The sequence below is a fragment of the Dysidea avara genome, chromosome 3, assembly GCF_963678975.1.
Source record: "Dysidea avara chromosome 3, odDysAvar1.4, whole genome shotgun sequence".
NCBI lineage: Eukaryota > Metazoa > Porifera > Demospongiae > Dictyoceratida > Dysideidae > Dysidea > Dysidea avara.
Genome location: NC_089274.1, coordinates 27,092,936 through 27,119,472, shown reverse-complemented (window position 1 = coordinate 27,119,472; position 26,537 = coordinate 27,092,936). Strand labels below are relative to the sequence as shown.

General features: G+C 37.5%; 3 protein-coding genes across 4 annotated transcripts; 1 reads left to right on the top strand and 2 right to left on the bottom strand.

Moving 5' to 3' along the window:
* Window positions 1-1,128: 1,128 nt before the first annotated feature.
* On the bottom strand, window positions 1,129-4,104 carry LOC136250568 (glutathione S-transferase 1-like). The gene is made up of 5 exons (XM_066042780.1): window positions 3,919-4,104; window positions 2,211-2,306; window positions 1,921-2,033; window positions 1,765-1,863; window positions 1,129-1,376 (listed from the first exon to the last, which is right to left on the bottom strand). Exons 1-5 carry the CDS (start codon window positions 4,052-4,054, stop codon window positions 1,209-1,211), a joined length of 612 nt encoding a protein of 203 aa, XP_065898852.1. The 5' UTR covers window positions 4,055-4,104; the 3' UTR covers window positions 1,129-1,208.
* A 28-nt stretch (window positions 4,105-4,132) lies between these two features.
* On the top strand, window positions 4,133-7,489 carry LOC136250570 (glutathione S-transferase 1-like). Of its 2 annotated transcripts, none has more exons than XM_066042782.1 (5): window positions 4,133-4,330; window positions 6,733-6,828; window positions 6,884-6,996; window positions 7,051-7,149; window positions 7,208-7,489. In XM_066042782.1, the coding sequence occupies exons 3-5, from the start codon at window positions 6,886-6,888 to the stop codon at window positions 7,373-7,375; spliced, it is 378 nt and encodes a 125-aa protein (XP_065898854.1). In that variant the 5' UTR covers window positions 4,133-4,330; window positions 6,733-6,828; window positions 6,884-6,885; the 3' UTR covers window positions 7,376-7,489. The 2 variants fall into 2 exon arrangements, with proteins under 2 accessions (XP_065898854.1, XP_065898855.1); XM_066042783.1 differs by having other exon boundaries at window positions 6,879-6,996.
* Window positions 7,490-12,356: 4,867 nt separating this feature from the next.
* Window positions 12,357-16,541, bottom strand: LOC136250569 (glutathione S-transferase 1-like). Its single transcript, XM_066042781.1, has 5 exons — window positions 16,332-16,541; window positions 15,034-15,126; window positions 13,489-13,601; window positions 12,752-12,850; window positions 12,357-12,685 (listed from the first exon to the last, which is right to left on the bottom strand). Exons 1-5 carry the CDS (start codon window positions 16,465-16,467, stop codon window positions 12,518-12,520), a joined length of 609 nt encoding a protein of 202 aa, XP_065898853.1. The 5' UTR covers window positions 16,468-16,541; the 3' UTR covers window positions 12,357-12,517.
* Between the last annotated feature and the right edge of the window lie 9,996 nt (window positions 16,542-26,537).

Here is a 26,537-nt window from a genome sequence, read left to right as displayed (position 1 = left end):
CAAATACTGCAGCTACCACATACCCATCATGTGACTTTTTCCTGAGGTTGCAGGTACAACTCCCTGCAGGCACCGTCAGTTAATTCAGTAGAATCCTTTGTAAACCTATTCATGCTATTATGGTTAAATTTCATGCTTCAAGGAAGTAGTTAACTTTCAATGTTGATGACTTGGCTAGTCTGTATCTATGACAGTTAGTCTATCAATTACCAGGCTTTTATTTAATGCAGATCCCTATGGGATAGTACGTTGTTGACTGCTCTATTAGAGTATTTTAATGCAGGTGACTGCTCTACTAGAGTGTTTCAATCATTTTAGTGAAAGGATCCAAACAATGCTGCAAAGAAACATTGGGCTGTAAATATAGCCTATATTCAACTTGTATATTGCATGATGACCTTTATCAGGCATTTTCCATGGGTCGTTTCAGTTCCCGCTTTCCGTTCCCGTCTTCCTCGAATTCTACTTACCCACTTGCAACTACTGCTGTAAATCCATTGACATGATGACCTTTATCAGTTCCTTGTTTTCCTAGAATTCTACTTACACAGTGGAGTTTGAAGCATGTGAGTTTCAACATACCATGTATAGGGGAGGGACCACTTAGATCTGAAAAACAGTATTTCACTGTGATACAATTTTTAAAGATACATGATGTGACAGAGTGGTTAACTGCATGCTCTATTAGAGTACCTTGATATTTTGTTACAAATCATAGTATTGAGCAATCAAAGAATTGGGGGGGGGGGGGATGGATGCTCAAGGGAATTAGGATATTAAGGGAATATCAGTGGTGTTCAGAAAATCTGGAAGTGTGAGCCAACATATTATAGAATATGCTTACTTATTAGGCTAATAACATGGACAAGTTATTTCAGGCTCTGGATAATTCCAGCTAATCCTGTAACAGAGAACACCACCATGTCATATTATCTAACCTAAAAAGTTAATGGAAAGATTAGGGAGGGAGGGAAGGGAGGGGAGGGGAGGGGAATGGTAAGAATAGTAGCAACTCTGGAGGTGATGTCATGTCACAACATTGATAAAACCCAAAATACCGGCCTATGCTACATGAAGGGGATATTGCCAAACCTGCTTTCACAGCATTTGTTACACCAGTTTTCCTAATTTTAACCTGCATTTACAAATTGCATAACCATCCACATGTGCAGAAGTTCCATATTCACATATGTAGAGTCCAGTGTCATCTAAGCATCAGTCTTGGGTCTTGTTTCAATCCACTTTTTGATGTTAGGTAGAGATCCCACCTCATCAACAAGTTTCTTCAGTTCAGGATAGTCAGCCAAGTTAACACAAAATCTTTTCGAAATATCATTAATAAGATTGAATGCATGAATATCCAACCAAGAGAGTTTCTAAACAAGAAGTATAATAATACATCAAGACACATGATACTGTGTAGTTCTGTGTCGTACACCCAAAATAGCCAGTGTAGTAGAGCAGACTGCATATGTTTACGCTATTCCCTTTTCATGACAGTTTTTTTTTTTGCACATTTTCATACAGTACAACATGTAATTTGATTGACTTTTAAAAAGTGTGACACAATATTAAAGCAAAGACAAATCTATGAGTTAACTTTGATGTAAATAAATAAGGAGTGATCATGAATAATTTTCATAGAAATATTACAAACACATGCATACAATATCTTTATTCATTCCGTTACACCAGTTGGCTATAGCTAGCTTTGGGAATATAATACAAAAGGTAGTGATATTTATGCCAAGCAAAATTACTTACTCCATTTGATCCAATGAAGTGTCCATCCTTTACATGTTTTTGAAGTACTGGAAACATTTGCGGTACAGTTTTCTCTTTAAACTCAGCTGCCAGTTTCACCTGTATCCATATGTAATACACATGATGCTCTAAGGATAGCAATATATACATGCAAACCTTTTCTTCATCTGATGCAAAGAACAATGTTGTAAGATGTGCAATAAGATCATCTAAATAGTCTGATGTTCCTCCCAGCAGAGCATTACCAATCTCATCTTTGCCAGCCATCCCTATGTATGAACATTGCATTGAAACTCTTATGACCAAGCTTAACACAATCATCTTAGTTTGTCACATGGTGGCATGGAATTTACAGCTGCAGAAACACCTTCAATCCTATGCATGCTATATGTGCGTGTATGAAGTATGTGTTGCAGCTCACATTTGCAAAGTTACCAAAACCTTACCAAACTTTTCTCCAAGATACCTTATGATGTTAGCACTCCCACTAATCTTGGTAGTGCCATCCACTACAAGAAATGGACACCGCCCAAATGATGCTTCTAATTGAATAAAGAAAAATGTGAGATAAGCAGTCAGTAAGAGGTAGACACATACTGAATCTGTGATTGTGTAAACTGCATGCTCTATTAGGGTGATTACACCAAAGGTATGGTATTATGATAATGACTAAATAAAATTTATACCTTTCATGGAAATTGAATACTTCACAGACTAACATATTCCTTGTAATTCAGACAAATTGTAAAGTCATTGCTAATGATGTATTAGTATATATTACGTGATTAGCCCCAGCCCATACAGTGTGGTACACCACTCAAATGCATGCAACGTCAATACCTGAGGAGCCACACAGCCTATTTCCTCTGCATTCAGCCAGTATCAACATTAGTAATAATTAAGGCACAATCATGAAAAATTCAAATACGTGAAAGTGATGCAAATCATCATGCTGTATTAATTATAATTATTCAAAGGAGTCCAATGAACTGCAGTGCATTTAAATAGATTCACGCACCAACTAGCTAGTGTCAAGTAGCCAGACAGACATAGTCAGAAGCTAGCAAGCTAGTTGAAGCTAGATATTTGGGAATTGTCATTGATAGTTAATTTCCACAAACATATCAACTCTGTATGTAAAAAAGCACAATGCTTTAGCTTTCTTAAAGAGGAACTTGTCTACATGCAAATATTAAATAAAATCTGATGTCTATTTGATTTATACTCGCCCAATTTATAGTACACCGTTTGTTCCTGGGCTCCCCACACTAAACACAACATTGACAAACTAGAATCTGCATGACAAGCAGCAACGGAGATTTGTAACTGGTGATTACCGGTATACAAGCAGTGCTACTGAGATGATTAATACCCTAAGATGAGACTGTCTTCACAATCGTAGAGACACGCTTAGACTACAAATGATGCATCTGACACCGTAATAGACTTACCTACTAAATACTGTACTTTGAGGGAGAAATTTTTTTTGCTGATTTCAAGGTTTTGGGGGTTACCTGTGAACATTTTATTCTTGAAATATTTAGACCTTCATATACAGTAATCTTGGGGTTGTTTGCAAATCTGTGAAAAAAATTTTTTTTTGGAAATCATCAAATGAGATGAAGTGTTAAATTATACGCACGATTCCTCGGTCACATGCAACCACAAAGACCAGTCAAAGTAGGCATGGTAAGGATGGATACAAAACACACACACAATTAAAATAATTTAAATTAGGTGACATCGCTCAACCTCTAAATTTTGCCCCCAAAATATTTAGGTTATAATATTATCAAGACCCTACTATTATTAACTCTTGATATTATGGTTGGAATTATTGGAGGTCATGATTTCAAACTTACTGTTTGCTTTACACAGATTGATACATACAAGTTCAGTTTCTTTCCAGCTAGCTATACCATTACAAAATGGAACAAATTGCCTTAATGAAACAGTTAAACGCCCTTGTGACATTTTCGTTTGATTGTAGCCTAGTAAATTGTGCTGTGGCTTTGTGATTTTAATTTTTGATTAACTTTTTGTACCTTTATACTTGCTTGCGAGGTTTTGCAGTCATAATAATAATAAATATCAGTACACTTATAGTAGCTAGGTGTGGGTATGGCGAGTATGTATGTGATGGATGGGGCATACCGCTTTTGTATTTTGCAGTCCATTCTTCTTTTCCAAACCGTATATCTTCGTATTTTACACCAGCTTGGGCAAATAGTAGACGAATATTCTCAGCTCTTCCTCTTACATCATAATAATACAACCTGTATGAAGCCATGACCACGCCCTCGAATTACCGGCATAAGGCGCTAATGAATCTATGGCGTTGCCAAGGCTATTTTTGGCACTTATAATAAGCGCCCTGATTCAGATCGAGGCCATCTCAATGACGAAGTGTTTTAATAGTCTAAAGGAAACATGACCTCCTACAAGTTGTACTATTTTGATTTAAGAGCACGAGCTGAGAATGTTCGTCTTCTCTTCGCCTAAGCTGGCGTGAAATACAAGGACATTAGCTTTGGAAAAGAAGAATGGGCTTCAAAATACAAAAGTGGTACGTTTCACTTCTGCTTGCTTTCGCTAAGCACGTTGAATGTTCTGAAGGGGTGTGCCTAATTAATTTTTGAGTTATGATTTTTACTCTTTACTTAGACATAAATTTTAGCTGATGTGCTTCATACCGTTCTTTATAACAAGAAGTTTAGCTCACATGTTGGCAGAAAAGTTTGTGTGTGTGCGTTGTTTCCATGAGCAAGAAAGTTTGCTCACATTTGACATTCAAAGAGCATTTTGTTGATTATTGGAAGAAATCAAGATATGGGCACACACAAAGGCCTAGGTGTGGTCTAGCCTAGCAATATTCATTGCCTAGGCATCTCAGCCCATTACATAATAATAATAATAATACTCCAGCTGTTAAAATGGGGACCCGGTGGCCTGATGCCAACTGGGGAAGTTGCAACATCAATGGGTACCTGGTGTAAACTGGGGACAGCTTTCCACATCTCGTATATAGCAGGTGAAGGTCCAGGACCTTGGGTGCCCACACCTTCACCTGTGAGACATGTACAACCTCCTGTGGGTTACTCATGCCCCAGGAGGTTTTGACTCCTAGCACCTGAGTAGCACACAGGTGTCCTGGTGCTGGTTCACTGGGTAGGTGTAACCAACTGTGACAGCCAAAGGCTTTGCTTTTGTGTGTGTGTGGGGTGGTTGGGGAGAAAATCTTAATAAATAAACAAAACTTTAAAGGAGGGGGGGGGGGGGGGGGGTTGTGGTCAACGCTTGTTCTGATTATGTATGCATGCTTGTGGTGCATGCATTGTAGAGACAATAACTTACATTGATCTGGCCTATTTTGAGGGCCTAATTTCCTCATTAACAGACACTGGTATTGTAAGCAACCGATAATGACCAAGTTTTGTCCCTTGAGTCATAACTCACCATAGGAGTGTCCAACAAACTTCCAGTTTTCACCATCTTTAGTGGTGCTTGGGCTACCCAATGGCAGTGGTGCAGTTTTCATAGACTGGTTTGTTTAAACATTCCGTGAACTAGATTGAAACCATGCAAAACACGTGTTATCAACCAGCAACACTACCACACATGCATTATCAACCATTTGTCCATGGATGGTATGTAATTTAAAGTACATGACCACCAAGTTTCAGGTGATTAATATACACAATACATACGTGACTGACTGGTTGAAACACTCAAAATCAGTAACAGGAACATTGTCTTTGCCCATACTCCTGTTCACTACCTTAACATGGCTGCTTCCACTGGTTCATTACAAGTACGTATTTACAGGAAAAGTCATTATTTTCCTCTGGTCGATAGTAGATGCTGCAGCTGGTAGATAAATGGCTACTAGCTGTCCAGCACTTGATAGCCAGTGCTGGGAGTGGTAGCAAGGGCATTCCATCTAGGCCGGAGAATGAATTGTTGTTGTACAGATGTGTATGGCAGATTTAATGTATATTTGTCATAATATTGTGTATCTCAGAATGACCTTGGCTAAATGATGTGTTTGAGATCAATCTCTCTTAATACATAGCTTACATTTTGTTTCCACACATGCAAAGCACGTACCAAACATATACCTTTTCTGCTGCTTATACTTCATATCTTTTATTATGTAGTTATGTTTGCATTAATTTTAGTCTCACTCCTAAACTTTTAAACCCAACCATCACATCACAACTGATCAAAACAATTCATCTGCAGCCTGTAGGGCTAGGACAAGCCTACATGAACTGTAATAGTTATTACACAACGGCAAACTTGTGAACTACCTAGTGATGTATAGGTGATTGGGTATTTCATAGCTGTCCTAAGTAAACAAATGGCTCAGTTTCACAGGTAAACATGGGTCAACAGTGATGTTATGTGGTTTAGCCTTTGAAGCTTCACTAACAGTCAGGCAATTTATGTCACAGTGCTTTGTTTTAAACGCAAAAATGTAGAACTTAAAACGGTGCATCAAATATGTCAAAACAGTGAATTTGATCCCCAAGAGACTAATAAAGCCTGTAGATACAGGTAGTCAAATATTAACACTGAAGCTGTTGAATGGAGAAATGATCTCAGGTCCAGTGGTAATGCGATCATCCAATCTACATGCGGTTTAGCTTTCTCCACTGAACTTTGACTTCTCGCCAGCTGATGATTTTGTTGGACATTCTAGTAACAATTGCTCAAACACACTATAGCTTCTTTAAAAAATGGAAGTGTTTTTATAAGAGTTATAATTAGAATAACGAATTTTTTTAGCAGAATAACATAGTTCTGTGAAAATTAATTGTTAGAAAGAAATACTGAGTAAAACAGACCCTGATAAGATTCTAGTATAGTACATTTTGTAGCATGTATAAAGCTTGTTATTCAGTATAACTATGCTCTCCATTGTTAGTTTATAATGTACTCTTTACTGATACTTCTCACTTTGTGTAGAAGCACCGTTTGGACAGTGTCCATTTCTTGTGGTGGATGGCACTACCAAGGTAGGTGGGAGTATTAACATCTTGAGGTATCTTGGAGACAAGTTTGGTGAGGTTACAGTGCTCTACTCACACCTATCATAAAAATTTGTTGTTAAGCACAGGGATGGCTGGCAAGGATGAGGTTGGTAATGCTCTACTGGGAGGATCTTCAGACTATTTGGTTGACCTTGCTTCTCATCTTACTACAACGTTCTTTGCATCAAATGAAGAAAAGGTTAGCATGCTTGTATTTGATCCTTATAGAGCATTGATTACATGACGAATACAGGTGAAACTGGCAGCTGAGTTTAAAGAGAAGACTGTACCTCAAATGTTTCCAGTGCTTCAGAAACATGTAAAGGATGGACACTTCATTGGATCTGGTGGGGTAAGCAATTTTGCTGCAGTATTTTGTCTTAATATGCAAACTCATTGTTTTGATTTAGAAACTCTCTTGGGTGGATATTCATGCATTCAACCTTATTGATGGGATTTCAAAAAAATTTGGTGTTAACTTGGCTGACTATCCTGAACTGAAGAAACTTGTTGATGAGGTGGGATCTCAACCTAACATCAAAAAGTGGATTGAAACAAGACCCAAGACTGATGCTTAGATGATACTGTACGAGTGTGCTCTCTACACAATTTTATATGACAATCACTTTTATGGTAATATAAGTGACCTGATTTGAGAAATGTGGATTAGAGCACAAATTTAAGCTATCTGTTTTGCCACATTTGCAACTTGTGATTGTCTGTCTCTCATGCTCTTGAGCAACTACCTATTTGGGTGTGTATGTGCGATAAAAAGTTCAGTTGGGTTACAAAAATGCAGTTATATATATATATAGAGAGAGAGAGAGAGAGAGAGAGAGAAGAGAGAATAATTTGTAAAATATTGTCATCATACAGTACGGTAGTACTGTATATTGGGTTTTTCTGACCAAATATATTGCTCAAAACCAACTTCACAATACCTTCCTTGATTTTTTTCACTGCTTCAAGTGCCTTTTGGCATACCACAGTACGTACAATGCACGCATCATGGATATACTTTGTGTCCCATTCTATTTGCTGACAGCCCAAGGTGTTGATTCACAGTAGCATGATGGATTTTCTACATTTGTAAATGGGAATCATCCATATTTTCTGTAGTGACTGGATTGATTGCAGAGTTGTCCTTTGTTTGTAAGGCTGTGTAACAGGCTGATCATAGTTGAAAGTGAAGTGTAGTTTTGAGTCATTAATTGACGGGGCACACATTCAGATGAAAACAATAACTCAGCAGCCATGCATTCTTTCTTTTGATGCGGTACACGTGGGTACAAAAAATATAAACAAACAAGTACAAGGAAAAATTAGGAAGTTTAAGTACGATTAGGGATCATAGAAATAAGGTAAACAAGGGAGGTCACCTACACCTGCAGATATACTAGTGGACGGTTAATCCCTAATTTAGTCATAGGTATAATATATACTGAAGGGATTAAATGTCGATATTATATCTGCTTGTTTCCCTACTTTTTTCTATGATCCTTGTAATTGTATTTGTACTAAATAAAATAGCTAATGTCCATTTGGTTCCACATGGGGTACTTTGAAATACTTAAGTCACTCTCTACATTAAATTTGCAGCCAAGAAAAGCAACCTATAGCTAATTGCTTTGCTAGACTTCTGTAAGGCCATGACAAATGCTTTGGCAAACCCAAAAATAAATGTAAATCACGTGATCTCTTAAAAAGAGTGCTAATATGGCTTTTGGCTCTTTAATATTGTGCAAGTGGTAACAGGTATAGCAGCAAAGGGAAGGAAATGGACTGTCAAGATCGAAATACTTTAATAAAGCAGTCATATTATGAACTCTAACAAAGCAATCAGTTGCAGCTGAAATGATTTACATTTTTGACCTGCTGGGTCACTACTAGAGGGTAAATTAATTAGTATGGCCTAAAGCGTAAATTGGATTAATCAGGATGTTGATTGTCTTACAAGTAGCTACCCTTTATATCCTTGCTGGAACTCCTACTGATCATCACCGGGCAGAAACAATGTCAGTTCCAAACGATTAAAATGTACGGTATAAACTGTAGCTGTGTTAATGTTGTAGAAAAACATCAATTGCTAGTGAGAAGTATGAATGTAAACATCAACTCCAGTCCATTTCAGGTAGGTGTGATGTCAAGATATAGGCCTCAGTCTTTTTATTTATTTACTGAGCAGGCAGCACACAGTGCTGGTTAGCTCAGGAAAATGAAAAAAATAGCAATTACAAACATAGTTACAATGATTACATGCGTACAGACGTTAGGACTTATAAATTTGCTGGATTTTAGTCAACGTTATCATGATCAATTAATCTGGGTGGTAAAGCATTCCAATCACGAATTGATCTGAAATAAAAACTCTGCTGGGATATGTTGGTGGATGAAGTAGGAAGAATGTATGATTGTCTAGTGGTCTCCTCACAGGTCCTTGGAGGATAGCACAACAAAGGCAAAAACCATTGGCTAGCACTTCAACATCTAGTGTTAGGGGTAGTGGCAAGGGGTGCTGGATCAATAGAAAAAATATATAAATAAAAATATTAAAAAAACAACAAAGGCAAATAAATTAATTTTAATTAGGTGTTTAGAGTCTTTAGACTAGTACTATTTGATTATATATACTACAGTATGTAGTATATATAATCTATGGTAATGCATGGCCAATCCAGCAGCAGTTACCACTTTCATCAGTCATCAGTTGACCTGACAGACCTGTTTTTATGATCAGCATAGTGACTCCAAAATAAAAAGAACCAGGTATCCTGCAGCACCTCCAGGCCCAGCCACGAATGTGACTGCATGGCCATGCCAGACTAGCTAGCTACACCTGATGAGACTATAGGTGCACCTGATGCCATGTTTATTAAATTTTACTACTGAATTGGGTCAGATAATTACGTAAATCAATTACACGTTACCATCATGTAGCTACCAAAAAAATGACTAAGTTGAGTCAAATGTTTCACTTGCTATTCATATATGTAGGCTATAATGTAGCTACGTAGCTAGCTTACTGCCTGTGATGCATTTACATGTGTACATATACTAGGCTATAAAAACAAATTTAAGAAGCAAGACACCCAGGCCAACCTTATCATGAATATGTGTAGTTATGTAGCTGCATGATGTATGTTTGTTTAACTATGCACGTCTGTCCACACCTAGCTATGTATAAGCACAATAATCTCCAAAGTGTGAGAAATCAAAAGCTATAATAATTATGGACACATGTATAAAAATCTCTGCATAGCTATAAGTAGCTAAGCTTTACTCTGGAGTTAATTATACTGTTTGATAGAGGGATTTTTTCCAAGGTGGTTTCTGAATTTAGTATATAGCTAGTGGCCATGGGTTATTGCAGTTTAAAGTGTCATGGAAGGTACATGAATTCTTGTGTCAAGTGAAGAAGCTCAAAGGAATTAAGTGTAGTGCCAGACCATGTACTGTTCAGAGCTAACATACATGTGTGCATGTATAGAAGTCTGCTTGATTAAGGCACATGTAGACTCTGTGGTCCTACAATATAACAACAGAGACAGTCCTCAGCAGCTGACAGATTTTTTTTTACATCAAAATTATACTGTATGCTGTACCGTAGATGCTAATAAACATAATTATATTAATTGAGTTAATCAGTTTTAAAAGTATCATAACTGGTAAGGGAATTCAATGTATAGTGATCCGAATTATGTATCCTAATTCTCCAATTAAAAAAACTCAAGATCTAACTACCAACTGTTTCAAACTAGCTAGTCTTTTATAAGCTGCCCATTAAAATTGTATTCCGTTATGAATGTTCTATTAGAGTAGTTTGACACCTGTCAGAATGCATGCATCTGACTGCTCTATTAGACTATCTCAATTTCTATTAACATTTCATAACTTTGTCACTTTGTGAGTAAATAAGTTTCCTATTACACTGTAGCTATACTGCTCTGCTCTATTCCCTACATTTGGTTGTCAAACTAACTGGTACTCTTGCTGTAAGCCCACGTCAAATTTCAAAGGGGGATTTTAACCTTCCTAACTAGCTGTGACCCTGGGATTGGAATACAAACATAGCTAGTGTGAGTACACACAAATGTATTGTCATCATCTTTCTCAGCAAACTCTTTAATACTTGCAAATCTACATAGCTAGCCCTGTAGGCTATGAGGAAGCAAAACGCTTCAGGTTGAATGAGTCAATGAGCATAATTATGTTGTGAGCTTTGTTTGAATAGAAAATAGAAATTTTAATGCAATATAACACAAATTAAAGTAGCTGAGAAGATACTTGGTGAGTTTGTGATAATACTCACCTCCATGAATTACATGCACGTGAATTAATTATAGGATATACTACATCTGCATGTGTCCTTTGTTTGAATACCAGTATCTGCCCTCTGCATGAAAAGAAATTGTATAAGGGTGGATAAGTTGTATAATGTTTGTGCTACCATAATACAGCAAATAGTTTTCACGATCACGCATCTTTAGTAGTGTAGCAGCAAGATCAAGGTACCCTAATACAGCAGTCAGGTAAATTGTCAAGGCACTGAACAGTCACCACAACTCACCAGTCTACCTGTATGTATGTAAACTTAATGAGTATACTACAATGAAATATCTTTTACCCTGGGCCCATCAATATCATGCAGTCATTAGCACACCAGGAGATAATTACCAAGATCTTGCAACATTAGATGTTACTTCATGCACATGTATATACAGATGGCCAGCCAGGTGTGAGATAGCCACCTATCATTTCAAGACAATTAGAGCTAGTTAGTTGGTGGTCACACCCTCCACTGTATAACCACTTAAAACCTATGACTCTGCTTATGAACTGAGCAGAATATAAATGGCACCATTTTCACGATTGAAAATCCTAATTTCCATAAGATATGTATACAAAATTTTAGTGAGGCGGCTTCTCGTCATAGATAATAGGGCATTCAAAAACATAATGCTACTTCAAAGAAAGCCAAGCAATTAACTTGAGCAATTGTTCCAGTTAGCTATTTGGCATGTCTAGCATCAGTGCAATACTAACACCCTGCCGCGGTAAAGGAATTGTTTTGGTGAAAGCTGGGAATCTGCATAATTATAGGGCCATAAAGCTGGTAGTTAGTTCAGCTATCAAAGCAGTAACCTATAGTTAATTTGCTGGACATTTTCTTACTTAATAAACATGTGCAGAGGTTTAGTCCCTTAGTACCAAGACACTTCTGCATGTTGAAATGTCTGTCTCTTAGTGAATATAAGAAACTATTAACTTAAACACATTACTTACTTATCATTTTCTAAGGTCAAGGCTGTGTTGGTGACAACCCTAGCTTACCACAAGACTCTTCAGTTCTGTCCAAGGTCATAGCTGGATTTGTGGTGGCCATAATTAAGGCATGTGTGTACTATACTGTGATGACCTTTGTATTGTATTCAGGAATGTGCTGAGTCACATCCTGTCTCCCCCACTATTAAAAGGGCAGCTGTTCCATGTGTTGTACAAACTTTCACATACACTAATAGTGGCTGTCAAGTAAGATGAGTTGGGTGGAGTAACTGGACATATCTTTCAAGATTATCTTATCAAGCTGCAGGACAGATGATATACCTGAATGAGACTAAGGTACACGTAACTAAAAACTAAAGTTTTCACAAGATGCTCTCTACTAAGGGTTTTCAGCTACTAACTATGTCTATGGCTAAGTATTCACAGTTCGGTATCCTTTAAAAGTCAGTCTTGGGTCTTGATTCAATCCACTTCTTGATGTTGGGCTCAGATGCCACTCCATCAACAAGTTTCTGCAATTCAGGGTAGTCAGTCAAGTTAACACCAAAATCTTTTGAAATTATATCGAACAAAAAGTAGGCTTGAATATCCACCCATGACAACTTCTACAGTGAAATAATAACAACATGTACATGATGTAATGACCACTACACACGACAATAAAAACTTACTCCACCAGATCCTACGACGTGTCCATCCTTCACATGTTTCTGGATAACTGGAAACATTTGAGGCACAGTCTTATCTTTAAACTCAGCTGCCATTTTTGCCTATAGTGAACATGCACAGACTGTTGTCATTATATATCCTATGATAGCCACCTCTATATGTGATCACTTTTAGAAACAGACAATGTAACACATGAAATAATTATAAAATAGTCACACACCCCAGTGTTGGGCGTAACGTGCTACTTTAGTAACACGTTATGTAATATTATTACATAATGCAGTAACGAAGTAATACGACGCACTACATTTCCAACATCTAACGGATAGTTACTTCACATAAGTAATGCATTACTAAATAGCGCAAAACTACTCATTACTGTAATATTATTACTTAACGAAGTACTAGCGCGTTTATTACCTAACGAAGTACCTTTATACATTGTATAATATAACATATTACTAGCTACTATTAAACTGAAGTAATATATAACTGTGCATTTCATCGCAGTGGCAGTAACGAGTAATAAGTAATATATTACTTTTTAAAAGTAGCAGCCCAACACTGCACACCCATTGAGATATTTTACATGTAATTCAAGGTAGTGACCAACAATGTCAATTAATACAAAACTGGTACCTTATTTGGGTCACAAACATTAAATATGACAATAAGATTGCTGGTTGATTTCCCAAAATCTAGTCACACATGTATATGTAAAACACACGTGCATACTAACCTTTTCTTCATCAGATACACCGAACATCTTTGCCAAATGAGCACCAATGTCTGCAATGTAGTCTGATGCTCCTCCCAAGACAGCATTACCCAAATTATCCTTGCCTGCCAATCCTGTGAACAAGTTTTTCATTTCACTAAAAATGCAACATCTTGAAGGTTGGTGACTAGTCTCATAAATCATGAACTACACTGTATATAGTTACCATTTTTTTAGTATTCAACTATCTATGTACACTACAGCCGATCACAAGTCCATGTAGAGAAGCAGTTGCTTGTGGTGGCAAGATGCAACCACTACTACCTACTGACATCACAATGTCACAAATACTCCAGGGTTTATTATACTGCTGATTGCACAAACTTTTAAAAATTGTGCGACATGTGTGCATGCACACACAGGACTCAAAATGTTTCATTTTACAGAACAAGTTGTTAATGTCTGGAATCGTCAGCAACCTGTTCTGTGAAACAAAATGCTTTTAATATATTGGTGTGTGCATGCACACATGCATTGATCAGCAGTATACAGTGATTTCAGCACCTCAGGCTTCTGTATACACGACAATTTCATTGTCAGATATGCTAGCCCGGGTTATTTCATTCCAAGAACAGTCAAATATAGAACACACATGCACAATCACACAACACTATGCCTTTTGTACAAAAATTGCAAGTGCTGAAACCACTGTAAGGTTGGTATACCACATTTTCAGCCACAATTGGATTTGGCAGGACCTTTCAAAGTTAAGGGGAAGCCTACAGTCTGAGCTGTGCATGACTAATTACTCTACTAACAATAATTACTGGTTAGTTGCTAGGAGATGCTACATTCTTGCAACCCAAAGGAGGGACCACAAACACACCTTTGCCAACCCCTCCACTGAACTGAAACCCCATAAAAGTTGCTCTACACCATCCAGGTGGTACTTGGCCACACAACAGGCAAAGTATGTTTTTCAGCACTTCTTGAAATGTGGACATATGCATGCGATTTATTCTGCTATTATAGTACCAGATAAATCGCTTACGAAACATGCATGCAAACACATTCACACTACGCATTTCGTACAAAATTGCAAGTGCTGAAAGCCCAGTATAGTGTATTGGTGTGTCAACCAACTACATGTTTATCTGACCAACTGCTAGTTAGGAAGTTTGTCCTGATTGATTGATTGATATATTTAACCTCCGAGCAATCGGCTACAGCTGTTCTTGCTTGCCCAGACACTTACTATAAGCCCTGATCTACCAAACGTAAGCATTCATGTTTTGATAAGCTATCTTTCCATTAGAGCTTTAGTGAATCATGTATGTAGCTGTAATACTATCAACTGTATGAATACTAGACAGCAACTTAGCTCAGATGCTTTAGTTAAATCATACATACATAGATTAAGGTGCACTCTATCTAACCTCGTGTACCTGGCAAATTTTACAAGGTCTGATATAGTCTATGAGCACTTTTGTACAATGTTGCATGTAGGCTGTACCATATTCTACACTAATATGACATTACTATATCATAAATATAACAATATCTCACCAAACTTTTCTCCGAGATACCTCGCGATGTTAAGACTTCCAGCAACTTTGGTGCCGTCTACTTCGAGGTATGGACTACGTCCGAATGGTGATTCTGAAAGAGAGACAAATGTACTATGTAGTTTGTCCATTTCAAAAACAGCCTTCAAAACAGTGTTTTAAGGCTGTTTTTGAGCCCAGCTTTAAAATAGTGTTTATCCGTTTTAAAGCAGGGCTCAAATAAATCCGAATCCTAAATAAATTAAGGCCAGGGTGCTACCTTATCATGAGGGCAGATATAAGAATAGAATCACTTAATTTGTAGAACAAGGCTTACAACTCGTGAAAACTGTGACTTGTCACAAGGGTGTCAACAGCAACTATTATAAGGAGCAACAAGTTGTTTCAGCTGTGAATAAAGCATCAGCAAAATCCCTGTAATTCTTCTACATATTTAAAATATACATAGATACTCTGGTAAAGTTTTAGATTTACACCCTATGCTCAGAACTTCCAAGACTAATAACCCCACATAGCAGGAAGATCAATTTGTAAAGTAACTATAGGAAAAATAATTATAGGATAATCCCCAAAAGTTTTAGATCTGGCTGCTGCTATTGGAAATCCACTAGACACATTGTATATCAATGGTCATCAAAGTCTATGATGTCATGTGAAAATGACTCAATGAGAATGAGATTGCACACATTTTATTGGATATTTTAGAAACTTTGTAACTATGGATGCGCAATCTGTAATGAGAGAGAGAGAAGAAAACCCATCTAGGGCGGATACCCTCTGGGACCAGACCGCGGGTTTTTTCTTGTGTGGGGGTGGGAAAAAGAGGTAACCGAAAAAAAGCCCCACGCGAAAGAAAAAAAAGTGGTTTGGCTTGCTATACCTCGGATGCTTAGCCAATCTTTCTTCAATCGTTACAGTTGCGGAGGGCAGCAGAGACGATGCTATAACAGTTCCGTAACACTTTGCGCGGTAGATTACAAAGGAAAAGTATTAACTAGTGCAATGCGGAGTTTCTTTCGGCTCGTTCGTTGAAAACCTGCGCTAAGCAATCCGGGCAGTAACACATTGCGATTGATTTGGTCATTACAATTATAGAGGGCAGCAGACACTGGCGAAGCTGTAAAACGGCCTTAGTAGCACATTTTAACACTTTGCGCGGTAGACTACAAAGCAGTATTTCCGAGTTTCGACTCGTTCTTTGAAAACCTGCGCTACGTAATCCTGGCAGTAACACTTTGGTTCATACAACTGAAACATTATCACGCGTCGGCGTAGATAGCTAACTATATCAGTGCTTACCAGCTTTATACTTTGACATCCATTCCTCCTTCTGGAATCGAATGTCCTCATACTTCACGCCAGCCTGAGCGAATATGATGCGAGCAACTTCAGCTCGACCCCGTGCATTAAAGTAATACAACTTGTAAGTAGACATCACTCTGCTTGACGACTTGCTGTGCTACTCGTTAATGACTGACCTTTCCAAAAGAAGACAGGTTATCATGGGGGTGGCAGTTTTATAACCGCCAGACGCGCATGATGTACACGTGGTAATGCGCGTAGTTTTACCTTATTTGGTTAGTTTTTTTTTTCATAGTTAAATATGTCACAGACACGCCCAATACAAACCTCCGGCCGGTTGACCTGTATAAAAGTAAAAAGTCAACGGAGTGAAATGGTTCCATACGAAAACCTATAAGCTTCAATACCTGCTGCATGCTGGTTTCACTTCAGAATGGATTCTTTGGGCACTGACTTCTCTGCACCATAGCTTTGTGACTTTTCATGGTGTTTAACTTCCTAGCTAAAGGAATCAATCCAGATTGGCTTAATACACACATTATAGCAATTAAGATGTACTGTAATAATTAACTGTATAGCTAGCTTAACAACTAGCTAGCTTGGCTGATTCAGAATGTAATCTCCAACAGAATAATACCACCAGTAAACGGCAACAGCTGCCATTTATGCTTTAAAAAATTACAAACCAAGCACTATGCCAGCAGTTTTTGCAGGTAGCCATCAGCTGGTAGATGTACTGCACATGCAAAAAGCAGCTACAGAACAAAAAACAGCTGAATGCATTCAGCATCGTCACCATCGTCATTGTCATCATCATTGTCATCCTCGCCATCATTATCATCATTGTCGTCATTGTTTGCAGCAGCAGCAGCAGCAGTAGCACAGGATGAACATACATATAGATAATAAATCTCTATTGCACTGATTTGAAGAGGCTAAGGACTTCCACTATTTGGAAACTGCTGTGAGCAATCATGCACGGAAGTGATTTTATTTCCCTGGTTTGTGAGTCATTTGGTGTTTGGTCACCTTTTGCTCTATTCGCTATTGCTGACTGTACCACTGTTACAAATGATTTGTCTCGAAAGATAGCTAGGAAACGATTGCTGCAACACTTATGGAAATATAATGCCAGTATGATTCTCAGACGCTATGCTTTGTGTCCAGAGGATGGCATAGGCTTTGGTTAAGTTTTGTAGTATTTACCCTGTAAGTAAGTAGTTTAGTTCTTGTACATATACAGGCTGTAGGTAGTTAGCTGTTAGTTTTACTTGTAACTAGCCCAGTGTTTACGCATATTTATTCCATATATCTTACATTTATTATTTTCATTTTTCATTCACATTTAAGCTTTATTTCATTGATCTTATGTTTAAGCTTATAAACCTTGCATATATACACTGTACTAAATTGTGCTGCAAAGATACCATTAATTTTCAAAATAATGATGTAATAAACTAATAAGCCTGCCTACTAGTAGTACCCTATAACATCAAGACACATGTGTTGTGTGGCCAAAAAAGCTGGTGAGCCACACCATGAGTATATTCACAGGAAGAGAGAAATAAAAACAATTTTCACACATACGTAGCTCCATGCTCCCTTCTTGAATTGGAATCATTTTTGTACTGCAAATGCCCTCCACCTTCAGCACCTCATATACCAAGGTTGCCTAACACAATCATCCTCAAAATTCGGCTTAACTTCTAGGGGTCTGGATTATTTTTCGCACACTTTACAAATACAAATGCGTACCTCAATTTTCTTGAGCTTTGGTGTGCTTTAAGAATGTATTGCAGCAAAATAAAGTACCAAGTTTGGTGCAAATCAAAAACAGCCAAGCTGTAAAAAAGGTGCAGCCTCCAAAAAAGCCAGGGTGAAAAAAGATATGAAATCCAATGTGATGGCCAAGAAATGGCTGTGATGGTAGGTTAATGGCAAAAAATTTAATAACAACAATTCAGGTGAATTTGCGTTACCTCCTCCAAGTTTCACTAGGATTTGGCACCAAATTCACCTGAATTATTGTTATTAAATTTTTTGCCATTAATCTACCATCACACCTATTTCTTGGTTGCCGCCTTGGATTTCACATCTATTTTCTCCCTGGATTTTTGGAGACTACACCCTTTTTTATAGCTTGGCTGTTATTGATTAGATATCACTTCTTTTTGTAATTTCATACCTAAAGCCAGCCTATGGCCAGCTTTGGGTATTACTTTTAACTTGTCTTTTTTCTTTGCTGTAAGAATGAAGATTATGATTGAGAAGATATTTTAATTGTTTATTGTGCTACATGTTGCATGATAGCTATACAGGCTGAATTGTTTGCAGCTGAATACTCTACAGGTATATATGTAGCTGAAATACAGAGAGACTCATAATGTATATAGCTGTACTCTTTAAGTGACTCGTAACCTATAACTAAGCTCTCTACAGAAAGAATTGCAAGATAGCTGAACTTTCTATAGGATAGTTTTCTTGTAGGCGAACTCTCTACAGGGTGACTTGATACACAACTTAGCTCTCTACAGGGTGACATGTTTCTAGCTGAAATCTCTTACGGGGTGACTTGTTTCTAGCTGATCTCTCTACAGGATGACTTGTTTCTAACTGATCTCTCTATAGAGTGATTTGTTTCAAGCTGACCTTTCTACAGGGTGATTTGAAATATAGCTGAACTTGCTACAGGGTGACATGTTTCTAGCTAGCTGATCAGGGTGACTTGTTTCTAGCTGATTTCTCTACAGGGTGACTTCTTTCTGGCTGAACTCTCTACCATTTGTTCTTTCTGCAGGGTTGCTTGTTTCTAGCTGATCTCTCTATAGGGTGATTTGTTTCTAACTAAATACTGTACAGGATGATTTGTTTCTAGCTGATCTCTCTACTGAGAGATTTTTCGTAGCTGAACTCTCCACAAGGTGACTTGAAATGTCTCTACAGGCTGACTTAATCAAGCTGATCTCTCTATAGGGTGCGTTAATTGTTTCCAGCTGATCTCTCTACAGAGTATTTTTTTTCTATATATACATAGCTGATCTCTCTGCAGCTCGATTGTTTCTAGCTGATCTTTCTACAGGGTGACTTGTTTCTAGCTGATCTCTCTACAGGGCGAATTGTTTCTAGCAGATCTTTCTACAGGGTGATAGCTGAAATCTCTACAGGGTGACTTGATTCTTCTACACGGTGACTTCTTTCTGGCTGAATTCTCTACAGGGAGACTTGTTTCTACCAGATCTCTCTACAGGGTGATTTGTTTTGAGCTCATCTCTCTACAGTGCATGTGATTTGAAATTTATAGCTGATCTCTTTACAGGGTTACTTGTTTCTAGCTGTTCTCTCTACAGGGTGACTTCAAATGTAGTTGAACTTTTTGCACAATAACACTCTTTCTAGCTGATCTCTAACTGAGAGATTTGTTTGTAGCTGAACTCTCCACATGGTGACTTATTTCTACTTGAAACGCTCTATGAAATGTAGCTGAACTCTCTATAGGGTGACTTGTTTCTAGCTGATCTAGAGTGACTTAATTGTTTCCAACTGAACTCTCTACAGGGTGACTTGCTTCTAGCTGATCTCTCTTCAGGGTGATTTGTTTCTAGCTGATCTTTCTACTGAGATTTGTTTGTAGCTGAACTCTCCCCAGGGTGACTTTATTCTAACTGTAACTTAGTGACTTGCTTATAGCTGCTGAACTCTATCTACACAGTGACTTGTTTCTAGCTGTCAATGGGTGACTTGCTTTTTTAGCTGAATTCTCTACAAGGTGATTAGTTTCCAGCTAATCTCTCTACAGGATGACTTGCTTCTAGCTGATCTCTCTACAAGGTAACTTGTTTCCAACTGAACTCTCTACAGGGTGACTTGAAATAAATATACTGTCTTTAGGGTGAATGGTTTCTAGCTGATCTTTCTATAGGATGACTTGATTTCAAGCTGATCTATTTACAGGGTGGCCTATTTCTAGCTGATCACTTGTTTGTAGCTGATCTCTCTACATTGGGTGACTTTATTGTAGTTTAGCTCTATACAGAGTGGCTCATAACAGATGTCGACAAGACATAGTTGAACGCTTTAATAGAGTAATTTACTTCTTAGCTGACTGCTCTATTAGAGTATCTCAATCTCACACTTGCTACACTGAGTTGGATTTCATGTTATAACTCTGTGGCTTTAAGTATGATTCTTCTACACCACTAAAGGGCCTTTCTAAGATGATTATTCCATCTGTACACCAATTTTCAAATCATTCCCCCGAGCAGTTCAATTTTCTGGTAGGCGTGGCAAGTAATTGTTTTTTTTATTAGCTAATCTCAATCACGCAATTGTTATACACTGTTGATTTTTTTGTTGTACCTTTGTGGTCTTTAACTCGATTTCTTTCAAACCATAAAAGGTGTGAGGTTCAATAATTAGGCGTGACAACATATTGGTGTTATTTTTCGTGAATAATTGCAAGTAACTCCTTGACTGTTTATTGTATTTTAGCCAAACTTGGTACCAAGATGCGCCTTTAAATTCCCTTATGTGTGCCAAATTTCAAAGTAATTGGATATTGCGTTTGCATTTTATGGCAACTTTTGTAAGCAGCGCTTAATATAAGGTTTCTTATTTGATCTGTCGAAATGACTGACCAACATGCAATATGGTCAGTCACTACAGTGGCAGATCTAGAAATTTTCAGAGGGAGTTTCAGATTCCACTCAACTCCAGCCTAGCTGTAAGTCAAAGACAAAAAAAAAGGTTACAACTTGCTGTTAAACACCATAATGGTGATTTCAAAGGCAAAAGTATGAAGTTTGCCAGTAGAAAGTCCTAATATAATACACTATGTATAACTCGTGGTGATTTTATCACCCACACAACAAGTCGTAAATGAATTGGGGGTGTGCATTATTTTCAGAGGGGGTTTTCACTGAAAACATTGCAACCCCCCTGTATCCGCCACTGCACTGGTACATAATAGTAATAATTTGCATAGTGCACAATGTCTTTTTAAATGCTTATTTTGGTAGGTCATGATGTCAGACCATTCTTAATTTGGTAAGTCATTGTGGCTTTTGAGTCGGAAAATGACAGATGACAGGCTGTTACTTTGAGCTCTGTGTAAGTATGCGAAAAGAAAAAGAAAAAAAAAGCGAAGGAACTAAGCCAATTTTTAAAGTCGCATATTTCGGGAATACTTGAAGCGATTTTGCTCAAATTTGGTTTGTGGGGACTACTGACAGTGGAGGGAATGTCCACAGCAAAAATCATTTCATTTCATAAAGGCAGCACAGAGCTACGAATGTGTGAAAATCATGTTTTCCTGTCAATATACTCACAGTGTTGCATGCCAGCTTCTAATTGGGCTGCACGACACACTACACGTGTGTCTTGATAAGTAGTCATAGAACTATGAATGATTATTTTGCATTAAAAAAGGGTCGACTTGTTGTCATGCCTACAAGGTAAATTGCTTATGGCAGTAACTTAAAAATCAGTATAGTACACTATGGACTCACTCATGCCAATCATCATGTCATCATAATCATCATAATGAGTGCTATGTTAGTTAGTGCTGAAACGAATAGCAATTTTTAGTATTCAAATAGTTTTGAAGAAAACGACCAAATATTCTATTATTCTTTAAGCTTATATACTTCTATTGAATAAATACTGAAACCTTTTGGTTGGGAGCAAGGTAAACCCTAAGAGCTATTTCTACTTTTCTAAAATACAACATAGATACTTCACTTCATTCACAATCTTAAGTGTCAAAGCTGGTTTTTCCATCTGAATACAGTGTACAAAGTGCTAACGATTATTTGAATAGTGTGTTAACGAATCGAATAGTGTCATGCTGACCGAATAGTCAAAGAATCAAATAATTGTTTCAGTACTAATGCTAGCAAAACTTGGAAATCGTATTCTAGCATAAAAGATACAGGACATGATTTTGCTTTGTTAAGAATTGAGCAACTGCATGCACCTTATCATGTTTTGTATGTATGAAAAATCAAGATACATTAATAGAACTGAAAAGCTGTTAATAGACAAATGCATACTTAGCTTAACTTGGAAGGAATTTAATTTGTTATAAAACACTATTGCAAATAAATACGCAGGCACTAGCCATAGCCATGAACAAGCAAGCACACAATTATAGAGTATTAACATATGCATAGATCCTTTGGCATACATGGTATCAGATTAGTAGGTATTGTTCTGTACTTATATCATCATCATTGTATCTGTATATAAGAACAATGTCTTGTGTAAAAACAAACCTCAAAGCCATCATGTAAGGAGTACCATCTATTATATTGTTATTGTTATTAGTGCTTTACAGTGACCACTGAGCACTGAATTGAAGGTCTACCTGCATAAAGGTAAAACATACACGAATTGTCTGAGATATGCAGTGTTGTATAGTATGATACAAGTTGAGCTAGATGCATATGGATCCTGAAAAACAGCTCAGTAAAAATTAAAAGTGGAATTTTTTCTCGCATTTCAACCAACCAGATGATTAAAGGTGAAGTAATTGGCTCCATTACAATTGGCTCCATGTACGATTTGGCTCCATTACAAATTCAGGAAGCAATCGTAATAGACACCATAGTTTTATGGCTTCCCCATAGGAAATATAACTATGGTGAAAATTTATAAACAGCAAATAAGTCAATACACAATACGATACTGTGCTTTGAAAATATCGATATCAAAAATAACAGATAGTGATTGCTCTATTACTGTAACAGTAATCTCTTTCTTAGAAATACTACAAACAAATAGAATGCCTCTCTACTATCTGCTCTATTAAGTGCAGCATTACAAGAAACCATACAAACACGCATGTATATAAAGTACTGCTGTTATTGTTACAATATTCTCTCAACACAGTAGCTGTTACACTTTAACTATAAAGAATAATATCACGTAACGCATTACTTATGTAACGCATTACTTATGTAACGCATTACTCCCAACACTGGCAATAGTGTTCTTTATCAGTGTGAGCAAATACATGGTGTTATATAGTTACTTGGCACCAGAGAAACTGGTTCCATCTAAGATCAATGAGACGAGAAGAAATTCAGAGACCAAAAGGCCATCCAGCATGCAGTGCATGTGCTAGGTACCTATAAAACTGCAATTGAAGATAATCGCCTTTTGCAATAGTAGGGTAGTAGCTATACTGGAGCAATCACATCTCAATCTTCATTATCATGAAAGGTGAACAATAACCTCTCTCCTTCATACTCATGATCAGAAATATAACTTTGGATGATGAACTGTGAATCAACTTATCCTGGTCTAATAATATAGCTTGTGCAGCATTCACAAAACATATATACTTACTTGAAGACTGATATTATATCCTTTAAAATGCGATGCATTATAGAAACATGTCTGCATGTCACTTAATCCTATAATACGTTATTGCAATGCAGCAGAGAGCTTATATACATGATCAACACATACTAGCTTGCAGGAATCGAATGGTTCATTTGTAGGAAATATTGTAATAGAACAGTCTATATAGCTGCCATTATAATTGTAATCACATTCACACATTCCATTATATTGTTATTGTACAGACAAGCAGGCATGTAAGGTAACTAGAATGTATACAACTTATAGTCTAGAATACTCTAGATTGCTTTTAGTTAACCGGTATAAGTGTATATACCTAAGAAGTTCCCTTGGTCTATTAGCTATGTATTACTCAGTGTTCCCCAGCCCATGCATGAATCATATAACCAAAAATTCTTAATTATTCGGCCCTTCATTCTGTGCATGCATGGAAGTAAAAAATCAGACACCTATATGGATGCATGCCCCTATGCTGTAGTTAACCTGAGCGGATGATTTTCCCATTAATTTACATGGTAGCATAGCTACATATACATCTGTCCAAACATATAATTTGCAACATTCAGCCTGTTTTATGGTCTGCATAGTCACTTGATTGTCCTGCTGCAGCTCTGGCCATTTTGCTCTGAGACTACATGCAGAAGGACCAATCACACACATACATGTATTACACACATACACACGTGCATACATACACACACACACACATGCACACACACACACACACACACACACACACACACACACACACACACACACACACACACACACACACACACACACACCCATATACGCACACAAACACACATACACATACATGCATGCTAGCCAAACATATAATGTTCTTTATCGCATAGGCATAATTCCTTTACTCCTAAACCACTGTAACAAGTTAGATGCTGCATGGCCCCATCAAAAGGTTCTCACATTCCATGCATGAAGCCATGTTTGCATTTTACTACTTTGATGTTACACTAGCTTTATGAAAGAGCATGAAACTGCTGAACTGGAGAGGTGTGCAAATCAATACAAGCTAAAAACTTTAAGGCCTATAACATGTACTAACAAAGTGCCAGCACCCTAGGGATCATCATTCTCGTGAGCATGGATCTGCATAGCTGAGACTCTGACTCTCTTAGGATCAAGTATTCAACTTATTTTGTCTTGTGGCTATTCATATCTTCATGAACAATACTTGTGACATTGCCTCGAACCTTACAACCATTGGTACATGATATGGGAAGCTTGGGACATTGTTTTAAGTGACTGCTATCAGCAAAATAGGTCATTTGGCAATATTCACAGTCAACCTTACGATGTGGACAATCATTCTCCATAAATGCTGTCTCTGTAAGTCAACCCACACTCATTGGAACACTCCACTTCTTCAAATTGGCAACCATCACTGCTGCTACTCAGATGACCACAAACCAAAGTTATTTACCACTCCACATACAACCTTATCCTTGTTGGTAGAATAGACATCCATATTTTTATCTCACAGTCAATCTGTTTATTTGCATGGAAATGTGACAAACCTTTTACTGATCCCGACACATTGGACACCCATTACCAGTGTGAGAATTCGGTTTCTTCGTTTCAACAGCACAAAATTGACACAAGACCTACTGACAATATATCATCAAGTAAGGATCTCTGCTAGGAAATTGGCATATTACACAAAACATGCAATCTGGTGGACTATACTTATTTATTTATTGTACTGGACAGCCAGTAATTACTGATGCAGCTAGGGGACCAGCCCCAAGTAAAAATCAAATAAACACATACATTATTATGATTAGCTAACTATTACATACATGCACATATATCAACTACAAATAAATCAACTTAGTCTAATTATGGGGTAAGTCATTCCAATCTTCAATTGTTCTAGGGAGATGACTAAATTGGTGTTTATAAATGGTGTTGAGAAATGTAAGATCTGGTCGATTGCACTGAAGTTTCTTGATTATGATAATCGGGAATTTTCAATCCTGATGTATATATGATGAAAAATTTAAGCCTTGACACTTGCCTTCTCTGTGAAAGTGATTGTCGCTGAAGATTTTCTAAAGTAGATGAAATGCTTATTCCACTTCGCCAGTCATAATTAATTTTGATGTGACCCATCGTGCTGCTATTCTCTGCACTATACACAAATTGGTACTTGTATTCTCCATCGTCTTTGATTTCCTTGTCACCAGGAATCAGAGGAAACTTGCCATAGCTCGGCCAAAAACTTCCTGTGAAAATTACACGAATCAAACAGCTCAGCTGGCAAGAATGTATTAGAGTACATATGTTTGATGCCCTCCAAGCCTCTGACATCCCATACACAAAAGTACAGTCTGAGCACAGGACTAAACTCGTGGAGTGTGTATATCCTAATTGTGCGTAATTATCAAGGTAAAATGAAGGCTCTCCTACATTAAAAGGTAAATAATAAAATAAAATACATGTTCATATGATAGATTGCATAATTATAAGTGCACACAAATTAGCACCCAAGATAAAATGCAAGTGTTGTTAACAAATGAATAAATGTGTCCACTTGAAGTTGTCAAGTGCAAGTATCATGAGCTGGGCTGCGATAGTGAGCTGTCATGTAGAGACCAGAACAGCCACAACACAGAAAAACATCTTGCACTTATGCGACAAGATTCATCTAATACAAAGCAGCGGCTTGCAAATGCCCAGGACAGAATTACTTCTTTGAAGGTCTGCCAGCATTAAAGTGCCAACAGAGATATAAATGCTGAAAGAAATATCACAGAAGCTGTGCTCCATCCACTTGGCAGCATTAGCAGCAACGTCATCAGCAGAAAATCATACTTTCCCTAT

What these genes read in the sequence shown, in the direction of transcription:
- LOC136250568 (XM_066042780.1), bottom strand. Translation starts at nt 4,054, where the DNA reads ATGGCTTCATACAGGTTGTATTATTATGATGTAAGAGGAAGAGCTGAG. An exon ending in GTATCTTGGAGAAAAGTTTG is followed by an intron (nt 2,034 to 2,210) that starts GTAAGGTTTTGG and finishes GTTCATACATAG; the next exon opens with GGATGGCTGGCAAAGATGAG. An exon ending in TTGCATCAGATGAAGAAAAG is followed by an intron (nt 1,864 to 1,920) that starts GTTTGCATGTAT and finishes ATATGGATACAG; the next exon opens with GTGAAACTGGCAGCTGAGTT.
- LOC136250570 (XM_066042782.1), top strand. Translation starts at nt 6,886, where the DNA reads ATGGCTGGCAAGGATGAGGTTGGTAATGCTCTACTGGGAGGATCTTCA. An exon ending in TTGCATCAAATGAAGAAAAG is followed by an intron (nt 6,997 to 7,050) that starts GTTAGCATGCTT and finishes TGACGAATACAG; the next exon opens with GTGAAACTGGCAGCTGAGTT. An exon ending in ACTTCATTGGATCTGGTGGG is followed by an intron (nt 7,150 to 7,207) that starts GTAAGCAATTTT and finishes GTTTTGATTTAG; the next exon opens with AAACTCTCTTGGGTGGATAT.
- LOC136250569 (XM_066042781.1), bottom strand. Translation starts at nt 16,467, where the DNA reads ATGTCTACTTACAAGTTGTATTACTTTAATGCACGGGGTCGAGCTGAA. An exon ending in GATGTCAAAGTATAAAGCTG is followed by an intron (nt 15,127 to 16,331) that starts GTAAGCACTGAT and finishes TCTCTCTTTCAG; the next exon opens with AATCACCATTCGGACGTAGT. An exon ending in GTGTATCTGATGAAGAAAAG is followed by an intron (nt 12,851 to 13,488) that starts GTTAGTATGCAC and finishes TGTTCACTATAG; the next exon opens with GCAAAAATGGCAGCTGAGTT.